Here is a 23,889-nt window from a genome sequence, read left to right as displayed (position 1 = left end):
GAAGTGAATCTAACAGACTTAAACAACCCAACATCCTTCACATCACCCCAGACTTCTCATTCAAAGGAGTATTTTGGGCGGCAGGTGGAGTTATAATTATAGATAGAAAAAAAGCACCATCAGCAGCTGTCACTTCTGTTTGTTCCAGCTATCACTGTCATCAGTGGGCAAATTGGCATAAACAGGCCTCCACAAGTGGAAAAACATTTAACCCTTCTGCTTGTTACACTCTGGATCCTCTCAGTAGCCAGAAAACAGAAAGAAAATCTTACTGTTCATGAGCGAAGGGTAAAACCAAGAGTGCAGCACCGACCTGAAGGCATCTCTTCAGGCGGAGCCTGAAATTTGAAGATTTTCTTTCCTGTTGGAGACTCCAAATAAATAGGTTAGTGCACAGATCAACCTATGCATTTTAACTCTGATCTCTACTCTATGTGATCTTAGAGCCTAAATAGAAAACTGAACTATTAAATGAAAGAAACATTATTTAAAACTACCATAGCTATGAGAACAAATTATGAAATGAGCTTAATGTTTTTTATGCTTCTTTCTCAATGTTGGCTGTGTTCACTTTATACAAATAGACAAGGCAAAGATGGAAAAATGAAACCAGTTTTGAGGCATGAGTCCTATCCTTTCATAATGCCGCGTATTTAGACCCTGGTTTCTTTATTAAAATCAGTAATGTTGGAAATATTTGTAATTTTTTTAAAGTGCTGTGTCATTTATAGAGAAAATGGGTGGATTAGAGTTGTTTTCCCACGTCAAGATAAAGACAAAATTTCCTTGTTTATGTTGAAATATACAATGCAACTTGCTTTATATGATAAACTGTTACAGAATTTGTGTGTGTGTGTATGTGTGTGCGTGCATCTACTATACTTCTACCTGAATGCTCTATGATGTCAGTCTAAGAAACTCTGTAACACTCTCCTCATAGATTCTCCTAAGAAAGTCAAGATTTTAGAGAAATTTCATTTTATCTGCAGGGGATCCATTTAGCCAGTAGTTGAGCAGGATTTTCAAAGATCAGCTTTTGACCATCTATCTCAAACCCTAAATATTTAACAGCTCAGTGATAAGTGATTGAATGCCAAAGAACTCGCTGAAAACTAGGCTGTGGAGCCCCATTTTCATCCAGTCCACATCCATGCAACAGATCCAGGTAAAAAGAATTCCATAATAGCCTCATTTTTTTCAGCTCCAAACAGAAATTCAGCCATCCCTAAGCATTTTGTGAGAATTTTCATGGGGAAAATGCATTCTCTTTTTTTTTAAAATTTGTTTTTTAATTGTAGGTGGACACGATAACCTTTACTTTATCTTTATGTGGTACTGAGGATCGAGCCCTGTGCCTCACATGTACTAGGTGAGCGCTCTACCGCTGAGCCACAACCTCAGTCCAAAAATGCATTCTTTTTAATATTATGGTTGCCCAAAATTTGGGCTACCTTTGAAGTAAGCAGAGTGCTATGCACTGAAAACACCACCAGAGAGATACTGACTTGCAAATAAAGCCACCAAAAGTGACCCATCAATTAAGTTCCCATGAGGGCCTTGCTTCTTTTCAAAAATATATCCTGATTTCTAAGAGAGCCATAACGTCCCTGTACAAAGTTTAAGGTGAAATAAGTAGCTCTTTACATACTTTACCAGATAAAGCCCAAACAATAAGTTTTGCCACTAGTTTTGAAAATGTCAGTTAATTTAGCATATCAATACCCTAAATCCTCCTATGGATTAGGAGACTATGTTGGTAATTTTACAACATATCTCATATGCCATATTTATTGAGCAACAGCTATATAGTCTGAAAATAATATTTAGAAAGGCAATTTAAAAATTTTCTAACACTACTCTTCCCAGAGACTCCTTTCCTCCCCTTCTCCTCTAAAAGACCTATCTCTGAGCTGTTGTTTATCCCCAAGTTTCAAATTGTACAAACTGAGAAAGGTAGAGGGGAAAAAAAAAAAAGGATATGATTGGCTGACTACTGGCTTGAGTTTCCTTTGATACACAGATTTATGCCTAATCTTAAACTTAACTTTCCACTTGTCTTTTGTCTTCTTGCTCTTCTAGAAAAAAACTATCCAAGATGACTGTCACTTACTCCAGTAAAGTAGCAAATGCGACCTTTTTTGGATTTCATAGGTTACTTCTCAAGTGGAGAGGCAGCATCTACAAACTCCTATACAGGGAATTTATTGTTTTTGCTGTTCTTTACACAGCAATAAGTTTGGTGTACAGGTACTTTGCCTTGCATGTCTCCTTATGGCCATCAAATATTATGTAAGAATACAGTCTCAAAAATCCAAACCCTTTAATTGCTGCTGACTTTTGCATTATGTAACCTCTTCCTTTGCATGAACGTCTTTGTGGTCTTCTCCGCAGGAAAGGGTATTTTAATCCAATACCTAACCATTTTTTAGGATGTTAAACAAACTGTAGCTGTCAGGGTCAAGGGGCTCCCATTCCAGCCTGACATTAATTGGTCATGATGTGATGTGGTATTAGTTGCACTTCAAGAATATTATTATAGACATAAACTGGAAGATTTATACTTAGATCCTTACTATGTGATGATTTTGAATAGGCAAAGTCCACAGAGGTATAATTATGTATACATCTCTCAATGATGTCATTCATAGTTTGACGGTGTGATTTGACAGCTTGCTGCAGTTCCATATGTAATTAACATGTCTGTGATTGTGCATATCAGGCAACTTTCCTTCCTTTTGCCTGGAAAGATGAAATTTTAACCAGGATTGTGCCCTTCAATCTTACCAATGCCCCAACTAAAGAATTAAGGCCTAGACACTAATTTATCTTCTTTTTTTAAAAAAAAATTGTAGTTGTAGATGGACATCATGCCTTTATTTTATTTATTTTTTTATGTGGTGATAAGGATTGAACTACAGCCCCTCCCCTAATTTATCTTCTTTATACCTTCTGATTTCAGCACATGTTATGTTCACAAAAGGAGGTATTTATTCTTTGTAACATCACAACCTATGTCTGTCATATTGACAGAAAATTTGAACAAGGTCATGTCTAAGAAATACTTTTATGACTAAAAATTATAGCATTAATAAAATTTTATCAGAATGATAAGGGGAAGCTTTATGAGTCTTTTTTAATTAAAAATTGAATGTATACCTTTCTTCTCTGGAGGAAGCTAAAACTTGAAATGAGAAAGCTAAAGATTTTTGAGGCTGTATTTCCACCTTTTCCATATACATCAGTCTATTTTTCCTCTGCATACAGATAGACAAATTTGTGTATCATTGCTCTTATCTACATTCTTCTTTATAGCAATAAGACTCCATTTGGAGAAGAGGACATTAATTTATCTGGTTGACTATTATAAAAAGTAAAATGTGAAGAGCTATTTTGCTGTGTATCAAAATTACCATTCCAAGCAGGTGTACATATTTATGTACATGTTGGCAGAATATCTTTAGAGGGAAAGTCTTACTAATAATTTTTTTAGATATGTTTTACATGATACTATTTTGACAATTTATGACATTTAAGCCTTCAGAATATGAAATGGTGGAAGACACAATGATGTTCCAAGATAATTATCTCATTAGTTTATTTTTACTAATGTGAGTTTATTGCTGCTGCTGCTGCTGCTTAGAATAGAAAAGTCCTTAGAACAGTTGCAATGTCACCAGAAATGTTCCTTGGGCCCTCAGCTTCTCCTCCATAGCATACCTATTCCCCTCAAAATTGTATGCATATATTTTTCCAAAGGCCAAAGAGCATTTACATTTATTAACCATTAGTTCAATGATTACCCTTCATTCTTAAAGTTCAACTGTAAAAGTTTGTTAAAGTAGATTGTTTTATCTTAATCAAAAGTTTACCAAGAACTATAGGATGAGTTTGTCAAGAAAATCAAACATATCTGTAGAAAAATGTAAACATAGTTTCATTCTCATGTCTACTAATGACTTTCAGTTTTTTATGAATCCTGTTATAAGCAAATAGTTACACTTGACAAAAATTATAAGGAAGAACCAGGATTCATTGATTTGATTTTACCACTTCCTATTGTCTGAGGAAATTGGCAAAATAATCTCTATAGTATTTTCTAGCTATTTAAATTTTCTATATGACCATTATAATAAATATTTTCTTTGGCCAGTTAGCTATACTACCAATTATTTTAAGTATGAGGCCATATGTTAAAAAGTTATTTATTTATATAATATTTTTTAATTCTTATGACATCCTTGATATGTAGTATTATTATCCCCATTTACAAATGAGAAAACTGAGGCTTGCAAAAACTTAAAAACATGGTCAAAGTCCAAATCTATAAATGGCAGACCTGGGATTAAAACTGGGTTTTGTCTGACTCTAAGATCCATACTTTCCATATTTAAATACTCTTTGACAACTTCTGCTTACATATTGGAAAATCATCTGATTGTGACTTGTCATCAGTAAGACCCTGATAGGCCTGTCCAACCAGTAAATTCCTCTCTTGTCAGCTTCACCTGACTTTAGTAATTCTGTCACCTCCTCTAAAGCCAGGACAGGAACTCCAAGCCCATCTCAAACATTTCTTCATCAATAACAGCTTCTATCAGTGTTCCACCTGCAATCTGATTGGTTTCTCACTGTTACTTCAAAACCCCTCTGCTTTCTGTTCTACTCGCCCAAAGGGAACTTTGACGGTTGTTATGATAGATTTTTCCTGGGGGTCCTTTGTCCTTTGGAACAGCTGCATTCACTGATTTATGCAAATTCACCATGTGTGTGGCTTCTCTTTCTTTATTTTGATTATTATTATTAACCTACCTTTGGACATTTTTTCTGACTCTGAATCCCCTCCTTGCAGCATAAATATTAATAATGGTTATGGTTTTATTAGATGCAATTATGTTAACAATACCAGAAAATGAGTTTGGCCAGGTTGGGTCAGATCCATAATAGCATAGTTAAGACATTGACTAAATGTAATAATAAAAGTTTTCACCTCTGATTGCTAAATCTGTTTTGTTTATATTTCAAATAATTGTAGGCTTTAAAATAAACAAATTTCAGATCCCTTGAATTACAATATATATAATCCAAAATGTGCTAAGTAGCATATTCAGGAGAAAGTAAGGTCAAGATATCAAATGTTATTACTTAATAATGATTTAATAACTAATCCATTTAATCAATATTCGCTTTTTTAAATATTCCTGATGAATAATTGAAAGATGGGCTATTTTATAATGTACCTTGCTTCAAATCCAGTGAGCCAATTATATAAAACTTTAAAAATATAAAATTTCAACAATAAAATGGTTAATAAATACCACAATTTAATGGCCAAAAATGTTTATGTACTAAAAACTTTAGTACTTGAAACATTAAGCAATTAAAAAGCTTTTGAGCATATCAGCTTAAGGAAAAGGAAAAAGTTACTGCTCCTTAAAAAAACTGAGAATATTTGTGCTTAATTGTTTGCACTTAATGTCACTTGCAAAGCAGGTGCAGAAGTATAATATCATAAAGGGCTGTGCATTTTATTTTTGCTCCAGATTGTTACTTACAGGAGCCCAAAAACGTTACTTTGAAAAATTATCAATTTACTGTGACAGATATGCTGAACAAATTCCAGTAACCTTTGTGCTTGGTAAGTATAGGTCACACGCAGAATGCAGCCACACAACTGTCTCCATTAGGATGACACGGATGACTCTGCATGAGAGTGTTTCCAAGCTGAGAGGCATGCCTGAAAAGCCAATGCTTGCACTAGAACCAGAATCATCCATAAAGTTTGCCTTCAGGGCTGCTTTCGCTAAATTAACACCAAGCAAGTTTGAGGTAATAATTTGCTATTGTAAGCCTTCTCTTCACTAACTCTCCATTTTTGTGATCAGTATTATAGTTCTAATACCCACTTACTGGGTGCCTGACATTACCAGGCACAAGTGACATCTTTTTCTGGAGGTCAAAATCTTAAGGTATAGATAACTACATATTTTTGTATTCCCAACCCCTAAAAAGGCTAAAATTCTGTAAAAGCATCAGTGTCACCAATATGTCTGCTGCTAAGAAATTGCTTTATTATTTCCTCTTGTTCTACAGGGTTTTATGTTACTCTAGTAGTGAACCGATGGTGGAACCAGTTTGTGAATCTGCCCTGGCCTGACAGGCTGATGTTCCTCATCTCCAGCAGTGTCCACGGAAGTGACCAGCATGGACGCCTTCTCAGAAGGACACTGATGCGTTATGTAAATCTCACATCCCTGCTCATCTTCCGCTCTGTGAGCACGGCTGTATACAAAAGGTTTCCAACAATGGACCACGTAGTTGAAGCAGGTATTGTGAATGGCTTAACCTTCCTCAGCACTTCTCAACTGAGATAGGGTCCTCCAAAACTCTGAGAAAATCTCTTCTTCTTTCACTCAGGAAACATTCATTGTTTATCTATTATATACCAGAAGCAATTTTTTAAAATTTATTTATTTTTATTTCTTACATACATGACAATAGTGGAATTCATTGCAATCATAATTATCCATTCATAGCAATCTTAAGAAGCAAAGATGAATGAGACATGGGCCCTGCCCTCAAGAACTTTACTTGGGAGGGGGAGGGGAGGAGGCTGCTTTAAAATAAATTTAAAATAAATGTAACAATCATCAATTTATTAAAAAAAAAAAACCTGTAATGCTACCATACAATTTTCCAGTACTTTATACCTTATTTCCTTTTATAGCTATTCATTTGGACCTCTAGAAAACAGATTTGGAGAGATTATCAACTGTCCTGAATTGCACAGCTGATTAGTGGAAGAGCCAGAATTAAAATTCAGGCCGGAAGTCTAGTTAATACTCTTCCGAAAGCATAAGTAGATTCTGGCAAGAATCAGCAATATGGGTTTTCATCTAAGCAGATCCTAAGAAATGGCAGTGAAAGGCTGTTTCAGTGTAGATCTGTTTTCTCCTATGCTTCAAAGTAGATACAATTATTCTATCTGGGATCCTGGATACAGTATGCTGAGAACAAATTATGTTTGAGGGATGATTCTCTTTGGCGTGTAAATATTTAGCAAAGGCTCTGTTAAATCAGCTTTCAGTAGGGTGAGGATTAAATTAGATAATTCTTGGCATATACAGACAATATAAGAACCATGAGATGATTGATACATTGAGTATGGTCTCAAATTAGATTGCAATCTCCAGTTTTCTTTTCTGAAATGTCCTTGAAAATAGATTTTTTGGATGAAGAATAATATTTGCATTGGCTTGTATTGTTTTGTCTTCTTTTTAAAAAAAACACTTAAAATGGGCAAAATACTTTATTTTTTAATATGTATTTTTTTGTTGTAGGTGGACACAATACCTTTATTTTATTTTTTGTGTGGTGCTGAGTGCCCTCAATGTGTGCCAGGCAAGCGCTCTACTATTGAGCCACAGCCACAGCCCCAGCTCATTTTGTCTTTTTTGATGGGCAACATAAGTAGTGACCAAGATCATAGTGTCAGTGTTGGAATCTTGCTAGCTATATGACCTTATGTGAGTTATATAACTTAGCTGTGCCTCAGTTTCCTCATCTATAAAATGGGCTTATAATAACTTATAATAGCACCTACCTTAAGTACCATGAATGGCCTGGCAAATGCATAGGTATATCATAATGTATGACTAGAGGAACTTTTAAAAAGTTAGTTCCCCCTATCCTCCATATTTAAAGTAGAATACTGCTTCAGAATGATCAAGTTAAAAATGCTATTTGACAACTTAATTTTTTATCTTAATATCTAAAGAATCAAATATGTTAAGAATTACATATGGGGTTGGGGTTGTAGATCAGTGGTTGAATGCTTGCCTCACATGCGTGAGGCACTGAGTTTGATCCTCAGTACCACATAAAAAAATAAATAAAATATATGTGTCCATCTATAACTAAAAAAATATATTTTTAAAAATTACATATGGGCTTGGTCAAGTGATGTACACCTGTAATCCCAGCAATTTGGGAGACTGAGATAAGAGGATCACAAGTTTGAGGCCAGCCTTGGCAACTTAGTGAAACTGTGTTCAAATTAAAAAAAAAAAAAATTAAATAACTGTAGTACCTCAGTGGTAGAGCACTTATCTAGCCTGTGCAAGGTCTCGGGTTCAACTCCCCCAATACTGGATTAAAAAAAAAAATCACCTTTAAAGAAAGACCTAAAGACAAATAAGAAAAGTCTAACCTATCCAAATTGATAAGTGTACTTGGATGAATAAAGATGATATTTCTCTAGTTTGGACGCATCTTTGGAATGAAGAGAGTATATTCTGACAGGAATCAGATAACTGGGCCCATTTCTCAAAGCAAATCTTAACCTTTTAGTGTCACCTTTATATACAAAGCACCTCAGGAAACCAAGACGGCTGGCAATGGAAAAGCTCTGGGGTCTAATCAGACATGAACTCAGAAGGCTGAGCTGTGCCCTGGTCTGAGGGGCAAGTAGATAAAGGGCAGCAATTAGATAATGACATAATTTCACTTCCTTTTGGTGTATTTTTTAAAATAACAAGGTTTACTCCTTTTCAAACGTGGATAGATGTCTGCACAGACTTGTATCCAGGCTTTTTCTCTTTTGAGGGTGCCTGGAATATTGGAATACTTCTTTCTTCCCAACTACAGAAACCCAGACTATTCCAAGGAATCTGGAAGTGAGTCATTCATTCCTTGATATACATTTTTTCCTTGATGTATATTTAAATTCATGTGTCTCAAGATTTAATCCTCTGACCCACAGACCCCTGCATCTTGACTAACCAGAGTTATTTATTTAAAATACATTTTCATGGACCCCACTTCAGATCTGCTGGATCAGAACTATTGGAAGTAGAACCTAAATACCTACATTTAAATGTACTTCCATTTAGGTTAGAGAAGTACTGAATCTTTTCTGGGATGCTTATTTTTAAAATATTTTTATTATAAATAAAAATTATAAATTTTAATTATTTATAATTTTATTTTATTTGTTTATATTTTATGTGGTGCTGAGGATCAAACCCAGTGCCTCACACATGTTAGGCAAGCCCTCTACTACTGAGCCACAACCCCAGCCCCTGGGATGCTTATGTTTAAAACTCTTTCTCACTCCTTGTGCAAGACTTCAGCTTTTTGTAGAAAAAAAAATAACTCATTTCTAATGGCAAAGTAGTGACAATTAAGAAAGATTTAAGATTTTAACCTGGCTAGTGTCTCCAGAGTTATAAAAAGGGGATTTGGGGACAGCAACCTGGTCAGAGGATTTGAATTAGAGATGGACTGACTGAAGGAAGAAGAGAATTGAGAGAGATGATATAATGCCAAAGCTTTTCCAGGTGCCCTTTGAGACCATCACTAATGACCTCTATAAAAAGCTTCTACTGCTTTAACTCCTAAGTGTTTTCTCAAAAGCCTGAAAAAGGGTACAGGGCATAGCTTGTGCCCACAGGAATACAAGGCTTTTGTGTTAGGGAGCAGGGCAAATGTTCCAAGCCACTACTCTCTAAGCTAGGAGAGACACTCCAGAAGCCAGGTCCCTCCAAGCTGCTCCAGGGCCTGCACCCTCTGCCCATGACAACGCTGACTCACCAAACTTGCTGCTCCTTCCCCTGCAGAGAGGCTGACTCAGAGGCTGCACATGGAGTCTATTCCAAGTTCTCCCAACTGGGCACATGCCTCTGCCACTCCCTGACTGCCCTTTGCCTGTGCCAAGGTTTCTGGGAAGAATAGGAAGTTCAGGGATGGCGGAAAATGTTTGGCAGATGGCCTGACTCCAGAGCCAGGGCACCTGCTCCTGCCTGAGGGCACAGAGGATTGGCAAATACACCACCAGGGGCCCAGTAGGGTGTGGCAAAAGAGGAGTCAGTGCTGGGAGCACAAAAATCCTCATCAGTTGACTCCCCTATATAAACTCACATATCAGGAAAAGTATGTGTTCTCAAACTTTGGTGTGCATTACATATTGTTAAAATCAATATTTTTAAACATGTACATCCTAAGGTGCCACCCCCAAAGATTCTAAGTGGAATCCAGGAATTAGTATTTCTAACAAACTCCTTGGGGCTGAGATAGGTGGTCCCTTCATCACACTCTGAGAAACAATGGACCCTAAAGCAATCCAAGTTTCCCTTCAACCTCTTCTCCTTCTTACTTCAGGAAAGGTTCTTGCCTACATAGACTCAATGTGCAGGAGGAAGTAAATAAGAGGGCCAGGAGAATGAGTATTAGCAGCTTCTTTTGGATCATCTGGAAGTTCCTTGATTGGAGCTAGAGAACCCAGCCACTTACCTGTTAGTCCCCAAACTTTCCTTGCTTTTAAGTTGGACAGTCAAATTATATTTATTCTGGCAAGTAAAAAGGCCACAACACATGCTGCCAGGAAAATACGACTTACCTATAGGTGAAATTTTACAGGTTAAATTTCTCAAATGAAAAAATGAAACTTTAAAATTTTTGCTTATATAAAAGAAATGTAGCAACTGAATTCAAAATAATGTCTATTATGCTTAAAAGTCCCTGAACTAATATGTTACCAATTATTTATCAGAAGAACTACAAGATAGTCTCTGTTATTTTGTCTATTGTTTATAAACCTGTTCTAGAAAATTCTAACTATTCCGATCACCTGCCTTGGAAAATGTCACTCATTCCAAGTCAAGTGCACAATTCCAGACTTCTGCCAATTCAAGTGATGACCTTAGTGGAGTGCATGTATCAAACCAAAACATTTCATCTAGTATTGCACAGGCATAAGGAAAAGAAAATAATTCTCTTCAGAATTATTCACCAGAAGCACAAAGATGGATAATAGGAAATTGTATACATTCCCCTAAAAGAAACATTAACAAAATTGATGTTAAATCTATCATGCATTTGCTCATTCAACAAAACTTTACTGAATGTATACTGTATGTCAGGTACCATACTGAGCATGGGAATACAGGCATAAGCAAGAACAGGTGTGGTCCTTGTCTACAAGTTCAATAAAAACACCATAAATCTTGTCTAATAATATTAATCATTTTACAAATATATTTACAGGTGCACTGTATTTCTCCTCTTTTATATATTTATGTATGGCAATTAAACCCAGAGGCACTTTGCCACTGATTTATATCCCAGCCCTTTTTATTTTATAATTTTTTTAGACAAGATTTTCTAAGTTTCTGGGACTGGTCTCAAATTTACCATCCTCCTGCTTTAGCCTCCTGAGTTGCTGGGATTACAGGCCTGTGCCACCACACCTGACTCTACTCTTTACATCTCTGCATTTCTTTATTGCCTCTAAAATGGATGATTTCCACCTATAAGAGTGTTTAGAAGACAGTAAACTTTGAGGGAAAAAAAAGATATCTTTCCTTTTCTTAAAGTCCTAAAATCTTAACATGAAGTTCTTTGAGCTATTTTATAACTCGAGGGAACATGATGAGACTCCATTGGAATTTTTAATGACTCTCATGATTAACAGACATACAACCAAGCAAGCTGCCCAATTGTCAAGTGGTTGTTGAATTAAAGTCCTGACTTTAGATGCATTGGCTATAAGCCTAGCCCCATTTGATTTTTTGGCATAGATGCATTATTTAATCTGTGATTTTCTCTAAGTAAAATCAATTGAATTTTGCAGAACATTTCTGCTCTGTGTCATTGTCTCCATTCTGCCGCCCCCTTCCACTCCATAGCCCCAGGACTTCTGGGTCTCTAAAACGTTCAACTGCTCTGTGCCATGAAAGAGATGATCAAGGGGACAGTGGAATTCACAGCTGTGCCAGTTTTTCCTGTTGGCTGAACTTTTAGAGGCTGAGTCAGTTACCTCTATAGTCTCACATGATGAGCCCGGAACAGACAGAATGTCATCCTGTGAGTGAAACTTGACTCACCTCTGTGCACTTGCTCCCCACAGGAGAGAAAGCTCAAGGCAGAACCAGCCCTCCTAGAATTCATGCCATGAATAGACAGTCTCACTTAGTCAAGTGTATAGAGTTTTCCCCCAGTTCTGTTTTAGGAGTGACAGTCTATTCATCTAGTGTTTCTGAAAGTATGATCACAGACCATAATCATTACATTATTAAGGGTACTTATTTAAATTGCATGTTCCTAGGCAGCCTAAGAAATCTGGATCTCTGGGGTTTAGGAATCTAGGAATGCACATTTTAAACAAGTTCCAGCAGCACTGCAGGATGTTGAAATGCTCAGCACTAGAACAATTGTTCCCATACTCTGCAGCACATTGAAATCGCAGATATCTGGCTCCCACCCTAGCACATTGGGATTCAATACCATTCTAATGTGTAGCAAAGTTTAGGAACTGCTGCACTAGAGCATACCAATTAATTCTTCCAGTTTCATCTGCAATTGCCTCAGGGCAAATGAAATTCTGGGCAAAATGCACAGGTGAGGAGTTAAAAACACTGATTTTGTGCATGCTATTTCTTGTGTGTATTGTGTAGAAGGCAGTAAACTACCAAATGGGATACTAATTTACGTACAGGGATGACTAGAGATATTTTGCACATATCAGAAAAAATAAAGGAGTCTCTTGGTGTCCATTCAATACTGCTACCCCAGAAAATGATTTTCTTCCTCTATATTCTCTGTGCTATATTTCTATGTGCTGTGAGCTGTAATTCATTGTTGGGTTAATTGTTAGTGAATGTCATGTTTAACAGACATATACAACCAAGCAAGCCCCCCAGTTGTTAAGTGGTTGTTGAGTTAAAGTCCTGACTTCAGTCAGATTCATTGGCTGGAAGCCTAGCCCCATTTGAGTTTCTGGCATAACTGTGTCATTTAATCTGTGATCTTCTCTTCTCTCCCTAAGTAAAATCAATTGACTTTTGCATAATGTTTCTGCCCTGTGGTCACCTTAATGGTTTGTAACCAACATTTTTATTGGGATTGAATGGGAACACTAAAATGAATGGAATGGAATGGAATGGAATGGAAGAACACATAATTGTGGGTTATGGTGGAAAACTTTTGATACACTGCCCTGCAGGATGCTGTTGTAATGTGATTCCATCCATCTCAATCTTATTTTGCCTCTCTTTGATTTTCCCAGTCAACAGGCATTTCAAAAGTTTTCCCATTATATTTAAAGGAGATCTATAATTGAAGTGGTGGCTTTGTTGCATACATTTGAAAAACAGAGATGAAAACGAGCCAGGCACGTTGCAATCTTCCTGAACAAGTCATCCCTTTGAGAAGGGCTCAGATGCTGAGCCCTTTCTTTTTCAGAAAGAACCCATTCTGCCTTCAAGTCTTGAGGTGCAGAGCTTTTAGTTCTTCTGCTAACAGAGCCTCTGCTGTAAAAGCAAAAGACATCTGTCTCAGCTTCAACCAAGGAAAAATAGGCCAAGTGTACAGCAGACAAAATCTATGATGACTGGAATGTTGTTTGTCAATGTATTTAATTAGTCTTCTGCCTTGAGGGCAATAAAATTTGCCTTAAAGTAGCAAGCAGATCCTGCTCCATAAAATCACAAGTTGCAAGTCAATGCAAACATATACCTACATTCACAGATATAAATATTTTACTGTGGTTAGAAATATTAGAGGTTTTGGGGGGATAGACAACATGAAAAATCACTGAGCAGAGCTGAGCTAGCCAGAAAGAAAAGAGCTACCAAGAGAAATCTAGGCATGTGCAGCAGCAGGATAAAATAGCGATGCCAGCCAGGGCTATGGATAGGGCCTGAGGAAGCATGGCATGGAGACAGACATGTGAAGGAGACAGGGTGGTGGGAGACCAGCCAACTGATCATGCTGTCAAACTGTAGCACATCGATAACTGCAATTAAACAGCCTTGGATAATGGCCCTGTTCTGGGGGAAAAAAAGCATTGGTCTCTGGTTTAATTGACTTCAAGTGCTGATGAAAATATCATTACAGTTCATAACAAATGTTCTTTGAATGGATTTGACAATCTAGAGACTTTTTTCAACTGACCAACAATTTGATTTCCAAAGATGAAATTACTTTAGATAAGATGTTTGACCCTTCAGGGAATGACCAAATTCTTCCTGCGTACTCTTGAGCAATACATTAACATCTGATTCATGATCTATTTTTCTCAGTAATCAAGAATTTAGGCCAAAAACAAAACCATTAGCTTTCTTCTCTCTACATGACCCCTTCCAATCAACCGATGTCCTACATTGAGAGAAGGGCCTAACTCTTGCCTTATTGTTTGCACTAAATAAACCCTCACTCTGCATATTTGCCTAATGCTTAGAAGCCAAGAAAGGGCTTGCTTGCACAATTTGATCCATACTCCTGAATAAAAAATAACTAGAGACAAAGTAATTCTTTGGTCAAATTACAGAGATTGCAACCAACATACAAGCAGGGTCATTTTTGAAAATTAAACTATAAATCCTAAGAATATATCTGTTAGAAAATTGATATAGAATATCTGAGAATAGGCTTCCAGTTAAAGGAAGAACCGCTGCAGCAAGTCTTTCAACATAAAGCCAGGCCAGGTGTGGTATGCATGCCTATTAACCCCAGCTACTCAGGAGGCTGAGGCAGGGGGATCACAAGTTCAAGACCTGCCTGAACAACTTAGCAAGATCCTGCCTCTCAAAATGAAATTTTTTTAAAAAATTGGGGTGTAGCTTATTGGTAGAGTGACTTCCTAGTATTTATGAGGCCCTGGGTTCAAAACCCAGCACCACAAAAAAAAAAAAAAGAAAGAAAGAAAGAAAGCATTAAGCCAAGACAGTCAAATTTAGCTGTTAACCTCTTGTAATAACATTTAATCATGCTCTGCAAGTCTTAAAAAAAAAAAAAAAAAAAAAAGTAGATTATCTGGATCATGTAACAACTTTGAGCTGCACTAAGAAAGAAAAGAATTTCCAAGCTTATTTTCATTTTTACCTCCAGAGAGAGTACTAATTTCCAGGCATTGGCAGAATGTTCCTAAGGTAATCTGAATAACTTGAGTGTAATCTTAAACTTGTCTTCTGTTGGTAAATATTGTCTTTGTAATTATAACTCTGTTTATTCCAAATACTGAATAAACAGAAACTTCATTTGTTAGGACAGTGATTTTCAAACATTGCTGAATATCAGAATTTCCTGCAGAGCTTGGTAAACATATAACTGCCAAGATCCAATTCCATTAATTACCCAGAAAGACTCAAAAGAATGCTGATACCTGACCTCAGCCTAGACCATTTAAATCAGAATCTCTGAGAATAAAATTAGAATCTCTGAGAAAAGACATTGGTATGTTCTAAAAGTATCCACATAATTCTAATGTGCCAACCTAGGTTGAGAACTCCTGCTATACTGAGTGTGCTTTAGTAGGTCAAGTGGCGCCCAGCCCACTCCATGCTTAATAGGTACCCTTTGTGATTCAGAGAATCAAGTCATTTGTCTGTGGACCTTACTCCTAAAAGCATTTGCCTAGGTCAGGTCAAGGATCAATGCAACTGCACAATTCTGTGCATTGGTGACTCAAAATAGGCATATCTCATTTCTCCTTTGACATATTTTCTATTGTAATAATACCTCTTAAAACTATGTGGTAGGGAGGGATGATTATATTAAAAAAATAATCAGACTTGTAACAGTTAAAGATATGAAATGTGTTGCATTAGATGAAAAGTTGATTTTCATCTGAAGGTATTCTCAGAATTTCATAATGAAATTATATTTCTGAGACAAAAATCAAGTCAAGGTATAGGCACAAGGAGAGTTATATGGTATTATTTTTAGTAGTAAAAAACTAAAAACTATTTAAATACCTATTCAAAAGGAAATAGAGGGCTGGGGCTGGTGTTCAGCAGTAGCCCACTTGCCTGGCATGTGTGAGGCACTGGATTTGATTCTCAGCACCACATATAAATAAATAAAATAAAAGTCTATCAACAATATATATATATGGGAAAAGGTTATATTGCATACAATTAGCTATCATTTAATGTTACTATTAATTGAGAGAGCAGCCATTAAAAAGAATGATGCTACTTTCTATGTATTAATTTTTTAATCTTCAAAATAAAACTATAAAAATATACAGCCATTTGTATTAAAAAAAAAAAAACAGGCCTATATGAAAATCCATGAGATCTCCCTGGAAAGATACACAATAAACCATTTCCTCCAGGGAAAAAAGTGTGTGGATGGGAAATTGAGACTCACTTTCTCCATTAATATTTCTTTGGTCCCTTAGATATCTGTAGCATTTGAATTACTCAGTCAAAATTTTAAAACATAAAAGAACAGGAATAAACTATAAAGTACATTTCTGTGTAAACAAACCCCAATATAGAGTAGACATTAAATAAATGTTTATGAAACCTGCTACCTTATTCCTCTTCTATTATCAAATCTCTTCTTTCCTTGTGCAGGAGGGAGGAGAAGGAAAAGGCTAGCTAAAGTGTGACATAATATATTATACCTTAGCACCCACTGAGTGTTACGTATGTGCTAAGCATTATGCTAACAAACATCCAGACATATGTTCATCATCTCAATTCTACAATATCCCTGTAAAGTAGATATTATCATTCCTCTTTCACAGATGAGAAAACTGAGGCTCAGAGAGGTTACTGCAAGCTCAAGCAAACTATATTTTATACACATATGCACAATTATAGAAGCACGTTTAAAGTATATGAAAAATACTATGGGGACTCTGTCTTTCTAAAGATACTGAAATATTTATGTATGATTACATAATGTGCAATATTACTATAATACAAGCCAAGAGAGAAAATTATGTGGGCACTTTACAGTGAAAAAAATCTTAAGGGGAAGAATTTGGGAAAGTGTCATAGAAGAAAACATGACTATGTAGGACTTTGAAAGGAGAGGTCAAAAGGAACAGTCACATCAATCATGTGTTTAACACTGTACTAAGTGTTTTGTATAAACTACCACATTGTAGTCTTTCAGTCCTAACAATTCTAAGTATTATTGTGCCAAATTTTAGATGAATAAACCAAAACCTAAAGAAGAAACTTCTCCAAATGTTCCAGTCCACATTTGTTGTCTCCTTGTCACCTTCTCTATCAGAGATTGACAACCTGTGTTTTGGCACTTAAGTATGCATTATCTGATATATGACTTGGGTGTTGTGTGCACGCATGTGCGCATGCTCCAGTGCATGCATGCTCTCGTGCACACATTCCTTATCTCTAATACAAACATAAGCTATGTGAGACAGGAACCTGTACTCTACATTCCTTTAGTGTGCCCCTTTGATATGTTTATATCATAGACTGAAAATATGTTGATGCATAAGTGCTAAGTTTGTATAATCTCACTATTGTTATTTTGCATAAAGGTTTTATGACAGCAGATGAAAGGAAAATATTTGACCACCTCAAATCTCCTCATCTGAAATACTGGGTTCCATTCATCTGGTTTGGTAATCTTGCAACTAAAGCCCGAGATGAAGGTAGAATCAGAGACAGTGTTGATCTTCAATCATTGATGACTGTAAGTACATCATAAACCATAAGTTAAAAAAATGCCACTTAGATCCCCTAAAGAACCTAGATATAACAAGTCAGACCAGAAAGAATCTGCTTTGTTTAAGCCTGGTTCCATGAAATTAGAAACATTGGGGTAGTATCAGAAGCTACAGTGTACAGGTCAGAGATAGTATACAGGTTGAATTCAGATTCTTTTAGTGGCTGTTTGGAAGCTGTGTTTCAACAGAATCCTTTGTAATAGGTTCTGTAAAAAGTGCTCCCCTACCCACCCCCAAGTGTTGGGAATCAAACCCAGGGTCTCATACATGTAGGCAAATGCTTACCACACTCTCAACCCAAAAGTGTTCCTTGATTCGTTAACCAAGGGCTGCCAAGAGACCTGAAGGATTTGGTGCCCACACAGCACATTTGCCACCCCTAGGATAAAATCTGGAGGAAAAGTAAACCTCCTAAGCCATTTCCCCAAAACTGGACTATCCCAAGCTTAAGTTAGCTTTTCAGGTGTTCCAATTATTCACCTGAAAAAGCAGTATTTTCACTACACAAAAGAGCCCTGAGTTCATCTGAGAACAAATTTACATAAGAACTGGATACATTTGTGCCACAACTGTCTCCTGCTTGGATTAGGCTGAAAGGAGTCCATAGCTTAAAAACAGCTCTCAAATTAAGGTGAACTCTTCATCCCAGTCTTAGATAATAATGTATGTTCAATAGAGGAAAGGAATCAATGAAACTCAGTCCTTTCTATGCCAATTCCTTTGACACAAAAAGATGGATTTTTCTATCAATATGAGCATTCAAAAGTCTCCATTTGTAGCAAGGGGAAGATTTAGGATATATTTGCATCTCTTTTCTAAGATCTATATTAAGCATGTTTTTAAATGAGAAGGGGAAAAAATACCCTTGAAATTTGTTAACCAGAAATTACAATTTAAATATCAACGGTGGCTTTCTTATCACCACTTTCACCTAATATATGTGTTGGAAATTATGGATCCTATGGAATAAGGGATATTTCTATAAAGTCCTGTCTTATTTTAATATTTTAAAGAATATGTATGTCCAGATGTTCTCACCCTTTTTGCACATTGTTCAGTGATGCTCGTTGCTTGTCATTTTCAGAACTTTCTTTTTGTAGTAGTCTTGGTAGCCAACTTATGAGCCACAAAGTCAATCCCATCACTTTACAAACCCATTTGGAAAAGACGTGCTCATGTTATGAATCCCAGTTGATGTTTATTACCATACTCATCATCATATTAAATCATGTTTTGTTTCTGGCTTAGGAAATGAATCGATACCGCTCTTGGTGCAGCCTCTTATTTGGTTATGACTGGGTTGGGATTCCACTGGTTTACACCCAGGTATCAAACACTTTGCATGTGATATTTTCTATTTGCCCACCTTGGCACTCTAGCTCCCTGTGGGCAGCTAGCACTGTCCTCTCATTCCAGTTTCTCTCTATTCCAGGTTGTCACTCTTGCTGTCTACACCTTCTTCTTTGCATGCCTGATTGGACGCCAGTTTTTGGATCCCACCAAAGGCTACGCGGGGCATGACTTAGATCTTTACATTCCAATCTTTACTCTCCTACAATTCTTCTTCTATGCAGGATGGCTCAAGGTAGCCATCAGTTTTGGTGCCCTAAGATCCACTCTTAATCTATCATGTTCCAAACTCCACACTGCTCCTATACTGAGTCTTTAGAAAATTATTAATCAGTGAATCAAAGGCAGATTTAACATGTAACAGCTCAGATATGTGATCACTTTTCCATCAAGGATTAAAATGACAGAGATGTAGTTCAACTGTGTTGCAGCAGTCTGAAGCAGTTTGTTATGTAAAGAGATTAGAAGAACACTTTTTTATAGCTATTGATTTTTTTAGTGTCTATTTGTTCCCATTAGGATTACAATAATGTTATTAAAGTAATAACTGTGCCTGCATTTTTATACCACAATAAGCAACTAGGAAGAATAAGCAAGGGCAAAGAAGCAGCTTTGGATATCAATCAGATTTAAGCATTAATTGTGTAGTAGTATCTTAGTTCGGTTCAACTCTGTAAATTATTGCTTGAAATCCTACTAGCTGTCCCACACCATTAAGTGCATCCAATTTTCAAAACCAGAACTAAGACTCAGAACTCATCGGAATCAAAATCAGAAACACCAGGATTAATGATGACATTGAGTTTTCAGGAGTTTAAAAACAGGTTAGAGCAGTGAAAATAGCTTGTCTGATTATCAGTTAAGAATTTTATTGGTTTCACCACCTCTACCACTATCGCTGCTCTTCTCAACCCTCCCCAGGTACATGTGTGTAAGGACCAGAGGCCTGATTCTTCCATCACTTTGGTGAATGTCCAAATGGGAAGCATGTGATAGGAAGAAAGTCAAAGATAATGGTATCATTAAGTCAACTGAAATCTAACAACAGTTTAAAGATGACTCATGAAATAGAATTTTCAAATGTCTGGCCTTCCAAACAGCCACATTGTCATGCCTTCAGATTGTAGCAGATTTTTTTTTCCCTGCAGAAGTCTTTTCTTTCATCAGTTTGACTTTTACCCAGGAAAAATAAATATGTTGGCATTTCAAATTATACTCCAAGGACTAAAGGCTGTCCTTTACAAATGGCAAAAACATTTTTAACCAGATGACAGTGATTGTTAATTATTTTTACTCACAAGTAAAAAAGAGAAGGAGAGTTAATGGCTCTCATTTCCCATTAAAGAAAAAAGTAGACTTTGTCTTTATCAACATAAAATTCACACAGGTGGCCCAAAGGTAAATCATTCTTGTATTTTTTGTTTATTGTTGTTGTTGTTCTTTCCCTGAGTTTTGCTGAGCTTCTTTGCTTTATGTCCATGTAAGGTGTTCAACTGGCCCATAAAGCAGTTAATGGTTCCTTTTTTCTGATGCACTTTCTAAAATATTAACATCCTTTGCCTAAAAATATTTTTTAAAAATATGAAAAGGCATATTCATAGCTCTGCTAAGAGACAAGCAAACTTAACAGAGTGTGTTTTCCCAATCCAGTGAGTTACATTTCAGTTTCTAAAGAGCTGTTCTAGCCTGACAATTCAGATATTTATAAATCTTTCCAAAATGTAGAAAACCATCTGAACCTTCTATACAGTATATTACTCAGTTACTTGCTGAAAATGGAGCCTCTAATAAAGCATATTTTTGTGAGATTGTAAATTCACAAACATAGGTATCATTTTAATACCTGTAGATTATAATAATATACACAGGACTAACACCATAAAACTGAAATTTTATATATAACAAAAATATTTTCAAGAATAAGCAGTGACTCATTTAATTTGAGAAAAACCCCAGGCAACCCTCACAACTCACAATGAAGGACTCTGACACAGCTGTCATTGAGAGACTTACTGACACAGGACACTGCCCTGCCCAGGACTGTCCCTTAGAACAAGGGAGATACACTTCTTTATGTAAGTGGATCTCAACCTGCCCATGCTTTAAAATGTCCTAGGAGCTTTACATAGTACCAATTCCTGGGCCCAGCATCACACTGGTTAAGTCAGAATATTGAGGGGAGGGACTCAGGCATTATTGTTTATTTTTTAAGAGCTCCCCAGGTAATTTTAGTGCATAGCTAAGGTTGAAAATAACTGCTGTAAATGGTTTGACTTAAATACTAAAAACTTAAGTAACTAAAGCTCCTATCAGTGGTCTCAGAATGTAAAAATCTAGATACTAATCAAATGGTATATTTTATATGTTTATAAGTACATAATAAGTATAAGTATGTAATATTTTAAGTATATAATAAGGAATAGTTAAATAATATTTTATATACTTGTAAGTTTTTCCTATGTAGAGGATTCAATGTAAAAACACACATACATGCTCTCTCTCTCTCTCTCTCTCCCCCCCACCTCTTTCTCTCTCTCTCATACACACACACACACACACACACACACACACACACACAAATCAAAGTAAATTATTCAAAAAAGTAAATGACAAGCAAGTCATTTTAGACATTTAAAACCTCTCATCAAGAGGCTATAGAAGCTGGGCAAGGTGACACACACCTGTAGCCCCAGCACTCAGGAAGCTGAGGTGGGAGGATCCCTTGAGCGCAGGAGTTTTCAGACTAGCCTAGGCGACATAGAAGACCCCATCTTAAAAAAAAAAAAAAAAAGCTATTCAGTTCAGGAATATGATAAGAATATTTAATATCTATCAAACATTTTTAAATGTGATAAGAAACCACCTAAACTTTTTCAACCGGAAATCTAGCTTACTAGATAGATAAGAGCCAATCTAGGGTAAAGCTAAGTAAGCCTCAAATTCCAACTTGATGACTGACTACTAGCCTGCTCTTTCACTTAGCGGTTATGTCTAATAATTGTGAAATCACCTTGCACTTTCTTTAACTATGACTTAAGTCTTCCTCTGCTGTTTAACTTTGTCTTATCATCCTAGCCCTTATAAGTTCCTTGAAAGCACAAGCTATATGCCACTCACATGTTGATGACTCTTCAATATGCACTGGTTTGAGTGGGCACCTAAACAGCACAAAGCTTCTCTGTGATAGGGCCTTCACTGTCACCAGTTGAATAGACAGATCCATGTGGAGATCCTGCAAACAAAGGAGCATCATTTATGACTAGAGAATCAAGTCTCATATTCTAATAAGTATCTGTCTGGAGAACAACCCACTCCCCTCTAGGCTTCATATTATGAAAGTGACAAAAGAAGGAGAGAATAAAATAGGAATCAACTTCAATCTCTGTTCTTAGTCTTCACAAGTATCATGATAGATTTATTCTGTGTTTCCAACTGCAGGTGGCTGAGCAGCTTATCAACCCTTTTGGAGAAGATGATGATGATTTTGAAACTAACTGGTGCATTGATAGAAATTTACAGGTTAGAAGAATTTTTCTTTCCTTTATAAACCTTAACAATAAATCACCTGTGATGTTCCTCATTTAAACAGATTCTGGATGCAGGCCCCTGGACTTCAGAGCATTAGCCACAAATTAAAAAGTTTGACTAGGCAGTATATTATCCTTTTGGAGCCTCACAGGTCCTGGATCTCAGTTCCAGTGAAATTTAGGTAGAATTTCAAATCAATTTTCTCTATAAGTTTCTCTATAAGCTTTAACCAGCCTCTTCCATCTAGAACAAAGCAGTATTTTAATTCATTTTTTATCTGTTTCAATTGGCACCCAAAGAGATTAACAGTGACATAAAATAGCATCCAGATACAAACTGATGTGTCTTGCCAAACTCACAGCTCACAGACCTCAGCAGTCAGTTGTCCAGCAGCTGGACACTGGGAGCCTGGACCACACAGGCCTGTGTCTCAAATCTGCCTGACATGCATAAAATGGACCCCCTTCTCAGTGAGTTTTCCATGAAGAACCAGCATGAGGGGAATGTTAGGCAAAACTCTCCTCAGACTATTCTCTTCTCTAAGTAAAGGCCTTCACTTTATCTATTTGTTTCAAGCCCAACTTGGCTTTTAAACAGGTTCAGACATTTCACAGAGATTACTTTGTCAGTCTGTTAGGGGAAGAAGTGCAATGCCTGAATCATTCTGTCAAGAATTGGTTCTGAGAGCGTAATTTATTTATGTATCACTCAGTCAAAGCCAGGGGGAAAGATGATTATAGCTTCAAACAGCATAGGCTTGCTGGTGTGCTTTTCTAAAAAAAACAAGAAACCAGGGATTGTAAGAAGTGATGTCAAGTAAAAAGGTGTTTATGGGGTTAGCAGAATGAATACTGAGGCTCTCCACCTTGCTGCACTACCTGGAGTTAGGTGGTTGCTGGCAGGGCAGGCACTAAGATAATACCAGAACTGTGAACAAAGAAGGAAAAGGTGCTTTGCCTCCCTCCAGGTGAGATGCAGTTCCATCCTGTGGCATAAGGACAGAGCGTGGGCAGCTTGACAGCCTCACTTATACCACTGACCAGTGTTCTCCAGTAGTGAACAACAGGTGCAACTCTGCAGTAGCCCAGGTTGCAGCAAATATATGCTGTAGGCATCTGTGCATCCATTCATTTGGACTATGTCCTGTTGCTCTCAAACTCCAGTCCCCCTACTGAAAATTCTTCTCTTTTTTTATATAATTCACATCTGATCTGGCCTAACAATATGACGATGATTTTAGGTCTCTCTTTTAGCTGTGGATGAAATGCATATGAGCTTACCCAAGATGAAGAAGGACATTTACTGGGACGATTCTGCTGCTCGACCACCATACACACTGGCAGCAGCTGACTACTGCATACCCTCATTTCTAGGGTCAACAATCCAAATGGGGTAAGTGTGTGTGTGGTTTTTTTTTAAATCTTCAGTATTTAAAAAATAATGTGATCACTGATCTTTTGACATTGGGGGGGGGGCGCTTTTTTCTTTTCTAACCATGCTCAATAGACAAGTCAGTCTCTATCCTTATG

At 36.8% G+C, this 23,889-nt stretch overlaps 1 protein-coding gene across 4 annotated transcripts in view; it reads left to right on the top strand.

The window, feature by feature from the left end:
* The first annotated feature begins 261 nt into the window (after window positions 1–261).
* Best3 (bestrophin 3) overlaps window positions 262–23,889 on the top strand; it is a 36,862-nt gene continuing 13,234 nt past the window's right edge. The window contains exons 1-10 of one of the 4 annotated variants that reach the window (XM_076853098.1): window positions 262–385; window positions 1,072–1,165; window positions 2,080–2,247; window positions 5,541–5,635; window positions 6,091–6,324; window positions 17,294–17,448; window positions 18,731–18,808; window positions 18,915–19,067; window positions 22,271–22,351; window positions 23,601–23,752. In XM_076853098.1, coding sequence (XP_076709213.1) covers window positions 2,096–2,247; window positions 5,541–5,635; window positions 6,091–6,324; window positions 17,294–17,448; window positions 18,731–18,808; window positions 18,915–19,067; window positions 22,271–22,351; window positions 23,601–23,752 — 1,100 coding nt within the window. In that variant the 5' untranslated portion in view covers window positions 262–385; window positions 1,072–1,165; window positions 2,080–2,095. Of the gene's footprint in view, window positions 386–1,071; window positions 1,166–2,079; window positions 2,248–5,540; window positions 5,636–6,090; window positions 6,325–17,293; window positions 17,449–18,730; window positions 18,809–18,914; window positions 19,068–22,270; window positions 22,352–23,600; window positions 23,753–23,889 lie in introns of those variants that run through there. The other 3 variants (XM_076853099.1, XM_076853100.1, XM_076853101.1) reach the window with 3 other exon arrangements.

This window comes from Callospermophilus lateralis, chromosome 4 (assembly GCF_048772815.1).
Source record: "Callospermophilus lateralis isolate mCalLat2 chromosome 4, mCalLat2.hap1, whole genome shotgun sequence".
NCBI classification, from domain to species: Eukaryota; Metazoa; Chordata; class Mammalia; order Rodentia; family Sciuridae; genus Callospermophilus; species Callospermophilus lateralis.
This window is presented reverse-complemented; position numbering and strand designations above follow the sequence as displayed.